At 41.0% G+C, this 12,865-nt stretch overlaps 2 protein-coding genes across 11 annotated transcripts in view; one reads left to right on the top strand and one right to left on the bottom strand.

Moving 5' to 3' along the window:
• LOC148386691 (rho GTPase-activating protein 26-like) overlaps positions 1-4,020 on the top strand; it is a 76,613-nt gene extending 72,593 nt beyond the window's left edge. For all 7 annotated transcript variants that reach the window (XM_088399501.1, XM_088399500.1, XM_088399498.1 and 4 more), the window contains 4 exons: positions 2,249-2,284; positions 2,381-2,491; positions 2,589-2,680; positions 2,746-4,020. In XM_088399501.1, the coding sequence (XP_088255627.1) occupies positions 2,249-2,284; positions 2,381-2,491; positions 2,589-2,680; positions 2,746-2,834 (328 nt within the window). In that variant the 3' untranslated portion in view covers positions 2,835-4,020. The remainder of the gene's footprint in view (positions 1-2,248; positions 2,285-2,380; positions 2,492-2,588; positions 2,681-2,745) is intronic.
• Positions 4,021-4,115: 95 nt separating this feature from the next.
• Positions 4,116-12,865, bottom strand: part of LOC148386690 (glucocorticoid receptor-like) — a 30,604-nt gene continuing 21,854 nt past the window's right edge. For all 4 annotated transcript variants that reach the window (XM_088399506.1, XM_088399509.1, XM_088399508.1 and 1 more), the window contains 6 exons: positions 11,653-11,769; positions 10,452-10,721; positions 8,856-9,000; positions 8,361-8,491; positions 7,342-7,499; positions 4,116-7,276 (listed from right to left, as the gene is read on the bottom strand). In XM_088399506.1, coding sequence (XP_088255632.1) covers positions 7,124-7,276; positions 7,342-7,499; positions 8,361-8,491; positions 8,856-9,000; positions 10,452-10,721; positions 11,653-11,769 — 974 coding nt within the window. In that variant the 3' untranslated portion in view covers positions 4,116-7,123. The remainder of the gene's footprint in view (positions 7,277-7,341; positions 7,500-8,360; positions 8,492-8,855; positions 9,001-10,451; positions 10,722-11,652; positions 11,770-12,865) is intronic.

Raw genomic sequence — 12,865 nt, 5'->3', positions numbered from 1 at the left:
TGGCCTGTTATTAGGTACACTTGAAAATGGCGGTGTACCTAATGGAGTGTCCGTGTAATTCCCTCGTTAAGTGCAGGTGCGTGAAAACTTTTAGCTCCTTTTGAATGTGAAAGTGACCAAAAACTTTTCACGCAGGTGCGCTTAACGAGGTAATCACATGGACACTCCATTAGGTACACCGCCATTTTAGACTAGAGCCTAACACCTGTGACCTTTGACCATAATATTTCCCTAATAAAGTGGCCTGTTATTAGGTACACTTGAAATGGCGGTGTACCTAATGGAGTGTCCGTTTGACTCCTCGTTAAGTGCACCTGCGTGAAAACTTTTAGCTTCTTCTGACCGTGAAAAGAGCTAAAACTTTTCACGCAGGTGCGCTTAACGAGGGTCACTTAGAGAACATGTTGGAACGCGGCCCCGCGGACTACAGCTTGACACCTGTGACCTTTGACATTTCCCTAATAAAGTGGCCTGTTATTAGATACACTTGAAACCTAATGGAGTGTCCGTGTGACGTCACAGATCAACCAGCTAATCAGAAAGTGGGGGTGAGGGCGGGTGTGGCACTTTTCACTTAAGCTTTGACCATGATTTTTCCCTAATGAAGTGGCCTGTTATGAGGTACACCTAATGGAGTGTCCTACACTATTGGATTCCACCCCACCTCCTAGGTAGTGGGCATTGTTTTTCTCTCAGCCGACCTGGGGGCGGGGCCTCCTTATGTATTTACACATAAATACTTGCATTTGTGTTCCAATCCAAAAGCTCATTCAGGTAGGTGCTCACACCTGGGATCGAACCGGATTCTTGGCGAGTGAGAGCCCGTGTCACTATCCAGTCGGCTATTTCGACCTGGCAGTTCTCAGCCGTCTGGACTGTTTTGTACTAGCGATGTGCATTCCAGTTGTAAGTGAATTCACTCAAAAGATTTGTTCAAAAGAACCGTTCACCGAATCGTTCGCTACACTTTCTTATTTATTCATTCTTTTTTACGTCGTGTAGTGTACGTATTGAAGTGTCCATGAGGCGTACCTAATCACAGGCCACTTCATTAGGGAAAAAGCTTAAGTGAAAGTGAAAAGTGCATATACATATTGTCATATAAAGCAGTTAAGCAAATGCCAGATTTTTGTTTTCATGCCCCAAAAAATAAAAACAAGGAATAAAACACCAGACAAGTTTTAATAGGTTTTTAATGTTTATCAAAATAATAACAATAAAAGTACATTTCAAACCAGAAATCTAATGTGAAATTGCAGTAGATATGTTGGATAACAATATGTAGGCGTACATATGCATACACTTTATTGACAAACAGCGTTATAAAATCAAGATGACCCAAAGAGAAGCATAATCTCCCCGTTGTTGCACAACGGCGCATCCCGTCATGCAATAAAGTTAGCCGTTAACTTGGAGAAAACGTGCATAAAAAAAGTGGTGTTTCAGTGAGTGGTTCTTTCTTTCCTTGGCAAATTGTAAATCGACATTCTGGCTTACATAGTTCACGACTGGAGGGAGACGCAACACGTTCACTCACTGGTCCGTTGATGCACGGGAAGGAAGGCACTTCCCCCATGAACTCGTTCGCGAACAGGAAAGTCAGCATTCGTTCCCTCACTGCTCCGTTCTCGCGATGAACTGGAAATGGAAATCACTCACTCACTGACATGTTCACTCACAGATCCGTTCAGTCGGGGAACGGGAAATGCAATTCACGACTCGTTGGTGACGTCATTTTCTTCTTCGTTTTGTTATACGGCGAGGTGGCACCAGCTTCAATGCGCATTACCGCTACCTACTGGTTCAAGTCATATGAACTCGTTCACTGAAAGACATTCGTTCTTTTGAATGAATCGTTCACTCACGAGCCAACACTAGTCCGTGGCGCAAAAAAGGTTGGGGACCACTCATCTATACTTTGCTTGTGAGCTGCTCCATAAAACCATATACGTACCTTCCATGCAATACAGGCCAGGGTTCCATAGTGTAGAGGTTAATGCTCTTGACTCTGACTCCAGCAATCTGAGTTCAAATCCCAGCAGAACTTCAAATATTTTACTATGGAAAAATTTGCAACACAGTTGCTCATGTGCTGCCCCAGATAACCATGCACAACGGGTCCATGGTGCAAAAAAGTTTGGGGACCACTGTGGCTGAACACAGCCACCAACAAAATTGAACTTCTCTCATTCCATGTGTACTGTAATTTTCTAGAAGATGAATTGTCATTGTTATTTTGTCTTTTTAGGTTGCACCCCAAAAACCGCAGCAGCATACCAGTCTGGTAAGGATAGAATTAGAAAGTCTACAATCCTAGATCATAAACCCAGTATGTATAAATGATGTGACTAAAGCATCCTAATTTTCTGTGATCCTTCAGTGCTTTATCCTCCAGTCCAAACTCACCACGATCTCCATCATGGCCCATGTTCTCAGCGCCGTCCAGTCCGCAGCCCGTTTCTTCGGCCTCCAGCGAATCCTCCCCGATCAGGTCGGTCATCATTGCATAGTCACGCTGCTTCGACGACACACATGTTGAAAAGCAAATCCAAAAAGTCTGGAATATTACCGCTTTTCTCTGCTCGCAGCATTTCCGGCAAGCGAGCTCGGGCACTTTACGCCTGCAAAGCGGAGCACGACTCGGAGCTGTCCTTCATTGCTGGCACTATCTTTGACAATGGTGAGTCACATCTTTGCACTTTTCACTTGGAATCCAATCTTACTTTTGTTTGCCATCTTGGGTAGTTCACGCCTCCAGGGAGCCAGGCTGGCTGGAAGGGACGTTGGATGGTCGAATAGGACTGATTCCTCAGAACTATGTGGAATTTCTATAGCGAACTGGAGGACCACGCTGGTCTGAGACGAGATCAAACTGGACTATAAGCGCAGACTTGATCATAGACATCAGTGGGAATTCACCTTTTCTTTTTTGGGAGTTGATGAGACGCATACAGACTTTGGCGAGATCTCGGAATTGCACTGGAGGGAGCCGCTGCGGTTCCAGCTGTTATTGGATTAGTTTGGGTGGCTTCCCAAGTCCTTGCAAAAAGCAATGCGCTAATGAGCCTGGAATGTGTGTGTGCGTGCGTGTGTTTGTGTATAAGTGAATGAACCGATTATATGTGAGCTTGTTTCTCCCCTTCTGTCTTCTTTTGAACTGCACTGACAGCTTATCAAGATCTTCCCGCAGATGTCAAATACAATTTGAAATGTCCTGTCACATTGGATTAGATTACAGACTCACACACAACTCCTGCCAACAAGGTCAAGAAGATTTTTTAAAATGTCTATTCTTTCCACAAGCTGGATAATATTTGAGGCAGTCAGGTCCTCAGGCAGATGGGTGCAAAGTAATCTAACACCCCCCCCCCCCCCTTCCCTCGGGCAGATGGGTGTGAGGTAACACTTACGCAAGTTCATCCAAAGGTCAGTTAATGTTCACCCCTTCTAGGCCGTGGGTAAAAAATCTGGACAATTTCAAAACAAGTGGTATATAGTAATCGTTTTTTCATCCACTTACAAATATGCACAATAACTTGTACAGTCACTCAGGGTGATTTTTAGCGAGCAAATTGCCAAGCTGCTGCTTTCCCAAATTGATACTTTTTCTGATTATCAGTCAAAGTTTCACAGAAAACTCTCCAAAAGGTAAATCACATGATAGACACAATTTTGAATGGAAATATATATTTGGTTCCTCCGCATGAACATTGTTGGCGTAGCTAGGATGCTTTCTTGGGAGTTTCAAAACAAAGCGTCAATGTGAAATGAGACTACTTTTATTTATGAGACTCTCTTGTAATCTGAAGTGAGGTGTTTAACTTTGTACAGATATAATTAACTTGCATATTGATATGAATTTTTTTTTTGAGTTTGAAATTTTTATATTTGTGTTCCTAGCATACTAACTTAATTCTTCTATTCCAGCTTTGACGCTCAGATTTTCTTTTGTATCGTTGAAGTTTAATTACAGCCTTAAAAAGTGATGGGATTTGAGGATTAAAGATTAATGTTGCAAGAGTTCTGGATTTTTTTTTTCCCAATGTGTGAAATTTAAAATATTTAAATATTCACTCTTTTCTGCAGGTTTTAGACAGAAACAGAGAGCTATAGGATTGGAAAAAAACAGTTGACTTTATTGTATAATTGGTCTGAAGTCAAATCACTTCCTGCCAGTCAACCAAATAACAACACAGAGAATTCAACATTGAATCAAAGAGGTGAAAATATCGACACTGACTACAGAGCGGGTGTAAGTAATACACAAGTCATATCAGAAACTTTTTTTCCACCTCCTCCCACTCAAACAAATATTGTACATTGTATTTATTACATTGCACTGAAATACGAACAAAGCAATACGCCATACACACCAGCGAAAATTGATCGGCCCTTAAAATCGTTAAAGATGATACTTTATACAAAATAGACTCTTATCGACCGCTATGAGCGTAGTGTATATTCGTCTGGCTCCGGTCGATTTACATTCTGTTTTATTTATTTTTTGTCTTTTTTTTTTTTTATGGGGAGGGGGATGTTATAAAGTGACCACTATGTCCTCGCATCATTAGCGATCCAAAGCCGGGACGGTTCCAAGAAAGAAAAAAAAAAGATGCCTTTCAAAATAAGTGCTACTTAAAATGTAACTGAATACTTGTTATCTTTAATTGTTGGCTCTTCAGCTTTGGTCGCAAAATCTCACCTCACCGATGCTCCACAAAACGCCTTTCACCCCCCCCATCCAAACCTGTAGCATTTACATTGACTTCACAAAACAGACATGTTGGACAGCTCATCATCACCACGTTTACCTTTTAGCACAAACCGACAACAGCGAGATAACCTCATGACAACTTTGATATATTGAAAAATATTCTTTACCTCCTGATTTGGAATTGTTTCTTCTTTTTTTTATGGCTCTCTGTCTCCCATTTTGTTTAGTAGATATGATATGCATATATGTTAAAGCTTAGCGCATTTTGGAAAGGAAAGGGTAGGGGGGTTTTATATGCTGCTGTTTTGGTTAGCAACAGAGTTCAAATCCAGTGGGCTCAGCAGTTAACTTAAATGTGAAGAATAGCATAACTGAAGTCTATTATGGGTCAATAGCACTATGAAGTTCCTTTGACATTGTCTTATAAGTGGTAAACAGTTTCCAAATGTCTCATTTTTTTTTATTATCTAAAAATGAATTTTTGGCATGTCCCACACACCTTTCAGCTAAATTCAGCGTGTAAAAACTGGTTAACTTATAATAAATCTATTTTTGTTTTTGTCTCAAAGGCACCACATGATGAAAGTAGCGTGATTTTCCCCTCTAATAACTACTTGAGTCAACACGTTATTTAAAATCAACAACAAACAAGGCGTTTTGCACAATTTGAAGCTGTCTGCACTGCACCACGTATTTTGGCACCACCTTTGTACACTTATTAAACGCGGCTGGTTGTTGAGCACGGAAAAACAAGTACTTCTATGTGTGTGTGTGTGTGTGTGAATGTGTGCGCCTGAAGCCTGCTGTGCCGTTAGCCCTAAGGATGACCAGTCGCTATGGCAACCCCCCCTACTGCACTATTAACTCTTTCCGAGCCCAATAATAAAAATCAATGGGTTCCAGGTTGTGTTGTAAAAAAAAAAAACATTATCCATCACTGTTTGACAGGCACTCTTATGAATTATGTGCATATGGGAGCAGTATAAAGTTCTAAGTTTAAAAGCCATCTCTAAAAGCAACCATATTGAATGTTACCTGCATGTTATTATCATAACTAAAATTCAGTACATTGAAGCTGGTGTACTTGTGAGAATCTCATCGTACATGAGCACCCTGCAGCAAAACGGTCACATTTAGAGCATCACGCACACTCAACACATTCGCACACAAGTCCATAGGAGGAAAGGAAAAAAAAACCATAACCAATAGAAGCCACCTATGTTAAACCTCCTGTGACTTTTGGCACCAGTGACCGAGCCTGAGCTTTTTTTTTTTTTTTTTTCCTCTCCAAGATGATTTTGCATCTCATTTGAAAAGAGCGAAGCAAAGAATAGAACTTTGTGGATTTTTTTTTAAACATTTTACAAAAGAAAAAATATTTTATATATTATATCTACATATAAATCTCTCTTTTCTTTTTAAAAGGACTCTTTTGTCATGATGCCTTGTAAATGATTAAAGGGTTCATTCACTTCCTGTGACACTATCAAATAGAGATAAATGTTGATTCCACATTCATGAAAAATTCTTATTCACAAGTCCTGAATGAGCATTAGCAGAGGAAAAAAAAGTCATAATATTGCAAGAATGTGAAAAATGAAAAACCGAAGGGACAATCTTGTTGTTAAAAAAGAAAAAAAATCAACTTCAAACAAAAATGTACATAGCTTATCAAATGGGAGAAACAATACATCACTGTTGTGTAATTATTCCCTCTAAAATGATGACTTCATTCTTGGAATTTTGACACTTTTTCAATGAGATTACAACATGGCAACCTTTTCCAAAACTGATTGTGTACATGATTTTTTTTTTTCTTCTTCTCACTCAAGAATGTTTTCATGCTGCGAAAAGTTGAGGGCAAAGTTCAGCATGTAAAAACAAAATACCCCCCAACAAAAAAAAACCCAACTAAGATTGAACAGCTATGAATTTGAGCTGAAAGGCACTGATTTCCCTTCTCACTTGTACGTACTGTTGCTAAATGGACTTAAAAGCGCAAGTGTGTGCAACACAACAAGAGGAAAATATATATAGATGTTTTTTTCAGTCGCTGAGATTTTTTTTTTTTTAGTTGCTGAGTTTTGTTGCTTGTTACAAGCTGAAAGCAGTTCAGGTATACGATCACATATACATATAAGAAAAATATTTCATTCAACATTACATTCTGAGGGTCGGCGGTGAATGATTGAGAGCGTGATCGGGATGTGAATGGGGTTAGCGTGTAACCACCATATTGAGAGGCGGGAGCAACACATACGTTTCCTCTAAAGATTCAAATTTAGAAGCCAAACCTGAGCGAGGATGTGGCGCTGGATGTGGTAAAGTGGCGAGTTGGTGCGGAGGGAGGGAGGGAGGGGGGCGATCGGTGGGGAGCGTTTTAAGGCATGGCTGGACACCCGACCATTCTCACTTCTGATGAAAGAGCAGCTGCTTGACGCTGCCGTCTTTGACTTTTGGTATCTGGTTGGTGATGATCTCCGCCAGCATCTCGGGGAACTCCACACTCAGAGTCTTGTTCATGAACGTGTAGAAGCAAATCTGAAGGAGGTCCTCTACCATCTACACAAAAAAAAAAGACACATTTCAGTCAATATTTACTTCACCAAAATTGTGTGTGTGCTCACCCCCTGCATGGAGTCCAGTAGCTTCGTGAGCTGGTAGAAGCGTTGCCAGTTCTGGCTGGTGTTCTCCTCTCGCTTGACGATGGCTTTCCCCAGCTCCTTAATGTACGTCATGCGGATCTCATCGAACACCGCCTGACTCTTCAGCCCCTCTTTAGGCACTGAACGCACATGCAAAGTAGAAAAAAAAAATTAAAACTTTGCAAAATGCCACAACCTACTATGGTATTAAATACATGCTTTAAAACCTGTGTCTTGTTTTCACTGTCTCTGACAAGCAATTACTTTTTCCAACTTTCAAAATCCATTATGTGAGCATTTGCAGAAGCTTCTAAGTCCCCCATGGGAATCTCGTGCCGATGTTTGATTATGCTAATGAACTACCAGTCAACACCAACATGTCTCCTCGCAGAATGGTCAGGTAAGGCAGCTCCCGTGTTGCTTATATAGCTTGCAATATGAGAACATAACACAGGAGAGGATCAGCACGCTCGTGGCTTGAGATTATGTAAAAGCAGAGGGAGCACGACTGAAATTGAGTTTCCATAACTCCAGAGGACACCACGACGTTTTATTGTTTTATTGTGTTGTGGATATTGTGTTGGGAGCAGGTTCATGACTGGGGAGGCACTGACGTTACCAAGTGAGCTAAAGCACACGAGGGTGTGTGGGAGGTTGAATATCTGTATTATTGGAAATGAATAGGCATAAATGTACCTATCATTTATTTTGAACAATCATCTGATTGTTGTTATGTCATCGTGCGATTCGTCAAACATGAAGCCTGCGACAATTGACGTCAGTCGTCGTGAATCCAATTGAATCAAACCGAGAGCGAATGATTCAAAGTTGTCGTGACCTGATAGTGTTGGCCTGCCTTCGGGGAGCAGTTGGAAATAGCTTTGAATTCAGCGTAGACATGACATTCTGTTGTCTGCCTGCCAAACATTCCCAGTGAGCTTCTTCTGTTCATCCATCATTTGCATCTTTCATTTACGATCAACGTTACGCTTGATAATTACCTGTGCTGAGCAGCAGCAAGACTTTCATACACAGGTACTCGTCGTAGGAAACATTCAGCCGCACAAACTCCGTGCAGATCTTCAGCATCTGCTCGCATTGCTCTGTCATGTAGGGGAGCTTCATGCGGTCTCTGAGGAAAAGCAAGACCACAAGACAGGTCACATGGTAATGCCGCAACTGTCGTTATTATCATCCAAGCATACCCAAGTATGCATAAAAGTTGCATGAATAGATCAAATGGGTTTTAGTTTTTGAAAAACGGAATCATTTCACTCAAAAAGTAATAGTCATGCAGAAAATAAATAAAACACATTATTCTTTTTGTCAACATAAATGTTTTTTAATATGGGCGGAAGGTAGAGTACCAAGGCAATGCATAATGCATAATTGGTGCCCAAAAAGCAAGGGAAAGTCATTTTTTTGGGGTTTGTTTTGGTTGTATTGCCTCCCAACCTATTTAAAACAACCGTGACCCGACCAAAAGAGAGACGCACTGGTTGATGACGAGGTCGGGGGCGAAGCAGAGCATCCTCCCGTTGCACTGCTGGTACGACCTCCAGCCCAGACTGAAGGACATGAGGAAGAGCCACGAACACTGCAGCAAGGTCATCTGGTCATCCAGGTGCAAGTTACGGAAGCCTGCGGAGGACCAAAGTTACCTGGCATGAGTTTCAATACAACAGTGGAACGCTCATATTTTTCATATCATATAAAGCATGTTTTTTTTTTAAATCTGATTCATTATTGTAAAGTACACACACACACAGACAAGCCAAAATCTTGCCGCAATAAAAAAAAGCTCATGTTACGTTTTCATCAGGACTTTTTTTTTTTTTTTTAATGCGAGACAAATGTGAACTGTGGCTATTGTGGAGCAGCATTAGCAATCAAAAGGAACAAATCCTCAAGAGAATACTTTTAGCGATTAGCAGGTCATGTGGCTGCTTTCTCATGATCAGCGCACGGCAAAAGCAGCACTTTCAATTTGCCACGGCTCTTTGTCATCTTTTGGCCATTGGCTTTAACTCCTTCTTCCCCTGACCGTGTTTTTTGTGCACCTCATGACTTCTGTGATGTCATTCTTGTGAACGTCACGCAACGAGGGTGAAAACAAATAGCGTAGCAATATTTGGATACAAAAAAGCTTGGCAGCCACTTTGTGTTGGTGTTGTTTAAAGTCATGTAAAATGATAAACAGTGAATAAACAATGGGTAGAATAATCGAACATGATCATAGTGTACTTGCACACCTTGTCTTTTGCTGCAGAAGACAAAATGAACCTTATCTCGGCCTCATTAATGCCTCTTCGGCATTTAACATGATGAGCTCAAATGTGAAGCGCCTCATAAGAGCCAATCATTAGGTTTCGCCTCGAGTGCCGACAGCACGGTTTGATTTCACTCAATGGCATTCATCCATCCTTTCGCCAAATGCTATCGCTTCTCTTTGCAGGTGAGGTGAGGCATAAACATCATTTCAAATATTTATAAATATTATAAAAAAATAAGCAGTATTTTATATTTAAAATGCTTATATTTTAATTATTTAGGTGTATATAATTTCTAATGTTTTTGGTTATTTTTTATTTTGACAATAAATCAATGAAATGATCATTCATGAGCTAAAAACATTTGAATTGACTTAATTATAAAAAAAAATCCAATTGCTAAATAAAAGAGATTAAACTAAACTAAACACTAAAACTGTACATTTGATCAAATATTAAAATAATTTATTCAATGTTTTAAAACAAAAATGAGCAAGAACATGACTGTAACTAAATGACATGATACTAAAAGCGTCTGAAATAGCGTTTTGTTTCAAATCAAAAATAATTGAATGAACCAATTTTAGGGGGGGAAATTGCAAAAGTCGTGCAACAGGACTACTGGACCCCTGATGACGTAAATGCTCGGCAGGCAGAAAGGCGGGGAGAGAGAAAGAAAGAAAGAAAAGCGCTCGCACACAAAAAACGTTTTCATTGTTTTCTGCTCGGACTTGGCTCCCATTTCCACCCGCCGGCGTTAATTACAAGCCAGACTGCAGACGAGAAGGCGAGCGAGGCCCGGCCGGAGCGGCCTCTCATTACCTGGCAGCGACTTGGCCCATTTGACGGCGGAGATGACCTGCTGCCCGCCGAGCTTGTTGAGCGTGCTCATGAGGCGGGAGGACGTGTCGGGCAGCGTCACGTCGTAGCCCGAGTAGATGATCTCGGGCTCGATGGCCTTGAGCACCGACAGCATGGCGGGCACCAACTGGGGCATGCAGGCGGGGATGACCGCCACGGGCATGGCGGGGACGGGCTCTGCCACTCTGAGGTTCTGCTGCTCTCTCCTCTTTATCTTCTTGTTCTTCCTCGCTGGTGGGGCATGAGAAGATGGGTCAGTATAAATGGAGATTCAACCCACGCATGTCGGATGATCTTTATGGCGGGCTTGGGCACATATCTACAGTACACACCGGACACATTTAGTCCGCCACGCTCCCATGCTCTCTCCCTATTTTTATTCCATCTCCTCTTGCAAGGTTACTATGACAACAGCGGTGTCCATCAAATCCCTCTTAGACTTCCTTCCTTGCCTCACACAGACACTGCATTGATCATCATTTTCAATTCTTAACAGAATCTCAGGAGAATGAAAGTGCTTCTATAGATCTCAAATGCAGACTTTGTATTTTTGTCGCTATGTCTCATGTATTTGCTTTTCTTCGTGTTCTCCAACCTTTGACATCATAAATTCTTAGCATTAGTGAAGTGAGCAGCATTTTTTTAAATCAATCAGATCGTTGTTTTCTGGCATGGAATCAAATGCACTCATAAGATATTGATTGGTGAGCTTTAGCGGTTTAGCGCGAGAGGCGGTGACCTTTGGACAGAAACGGTCTGGTCGAAAATCAGGTCTTTGTGCTAAGCCAATTTGTCGTCTGCTTTGGAGTCCACAAACTGGAGCCGTGTTATTTTTGATTCGGCCGGGTCTTATTACAGCCACTTTGTGCTTTAACATTGTGAATGTGGGTTGAGGTGCACGGGATCATGTTACTCAAGTGGACAACAGTCTGAAGATCATTTCCACAAAGTAAAACACTTCCCAGGTGTCTTAACAAATGTGAAATGTTTTGCTCCATAAAATTTTAGATGAAATAGTTTCCAATGAAGTTATTATTTTATTATTTAACATTCATGGTGAATTACATTAACTCCATTCAAATGAAGAACAGTGTTCAATGTATGATAAAAAAAAAAATACATCTATAATTTTAAAATTCTCCCCCAAATTATAAACGTTTACCTTCCAGATTCATCCCAGCCTGAAGGCATTTGCGGAAGCGGCAGGCTGGACAATTTTTCCTGCGGATCTTATCGATGATGCAGTCGTTTCTGCCTGCGCACAAGTAGTTGTGCTGACCTGTTTCAAAAAAAAAAAACAGGAGGAAAAGAAAGACATTAGCAAAAGTGTGCTAGGGAAGGATTAAACTCAGTAACGTCACAGAAGACAAGTTCGAGTCTGAACACGACTCGTGATAAGACATAAAAGCTAACAATCAGACATGCACATTCCACATTTTAAGGTTGTTCATTCTCAAACTGGCGGAACACGGACCCTCCCTCTCCATTTGCACAATTGATGTGTACTAATTTCATGACAAAACGCTCCAAGCGTGACATTTAGAGGTTGAACATGTTTACTTTTATAGATCAGATGACACGTTGTCTGACCACGAGCCATGAAAACTGCTTGCCTACAAACACGAAAGCCGACTTAAGCCTTTTGATACATACAAACATTAAATAAAAATGACTTTTAGTACACATGGTGCTGCCCAGAGGAACAGCAAGGAAAAAGTTCAAATGTGACCCAAGGCACAATTAATCGACCAGATAATTATTATATATTTTTTTTCATGGTCATTCAAAAGGTAAAGTTACTGAGCCGCTCGCTATAAGCTGTTCCAAGAGTATGTTGCATACTTTAAGTTATCACGCGGGCCTTTTTTTTTTTTTAATCCTCTTAAATAGATTTGCCTCAAAGGGAACAAAGGTTATGCGTAGTATGATATTATCTAAACTACTTGTAAAGAATAATCCACATGAGGACGTTACAACAACAGAAAAAAAAGCTGCGTAGATTGAGGATTAGTGATGCTGTGTCCTTTTAGCTAACAGTAAAATAATAAACGATGATGTTGAAATCCAATGCATAGTTGCTGTTACATTGCGCGGCCTTGTGTGAGTTTGACTTCTGTCTGCCAATCCAAGAGTGACATCATTGGCACAATGAAGTGTCGTTGAGAATGCGAGCAGGTGGAACAGCGGCAGGTTTAAAAAAAAAAAAAAAAAAAGGGCCACCAGTCTGAATCAGTCCGCAATCGACTGCCAGAAATCGAATTGTGGGCTCGTCGCGTGACAACACCACGGCAGCCCAGTTCGACGATGTAAAACAGCAATTTGTGGTGTCACAAGTGGCAGCAGATGCCAAGTCATATTTCCTGCTTGCTGACTGA

The sequence above is a fragment of the Syngnathus floridae genome, chromosome 15, assembly GCF_059516105.1.
Source record: "Syngnathus floridae isolate MCC-2025c chromosome 15, RoL_Sflo_1.0, whole genome shotgun sequence".
In the NCBI taxonomy this organism is placed as follows: domain Eukaryota; kingdom Metazoa; phylum Chordata; class Actinopteri; order Syngnathiformes; family Syngnathidae; genus Syngnathus; species Syngnathus floridae.
This window is presented reverse-complemented; position numbering and strand designations above follow the sequence as displayed.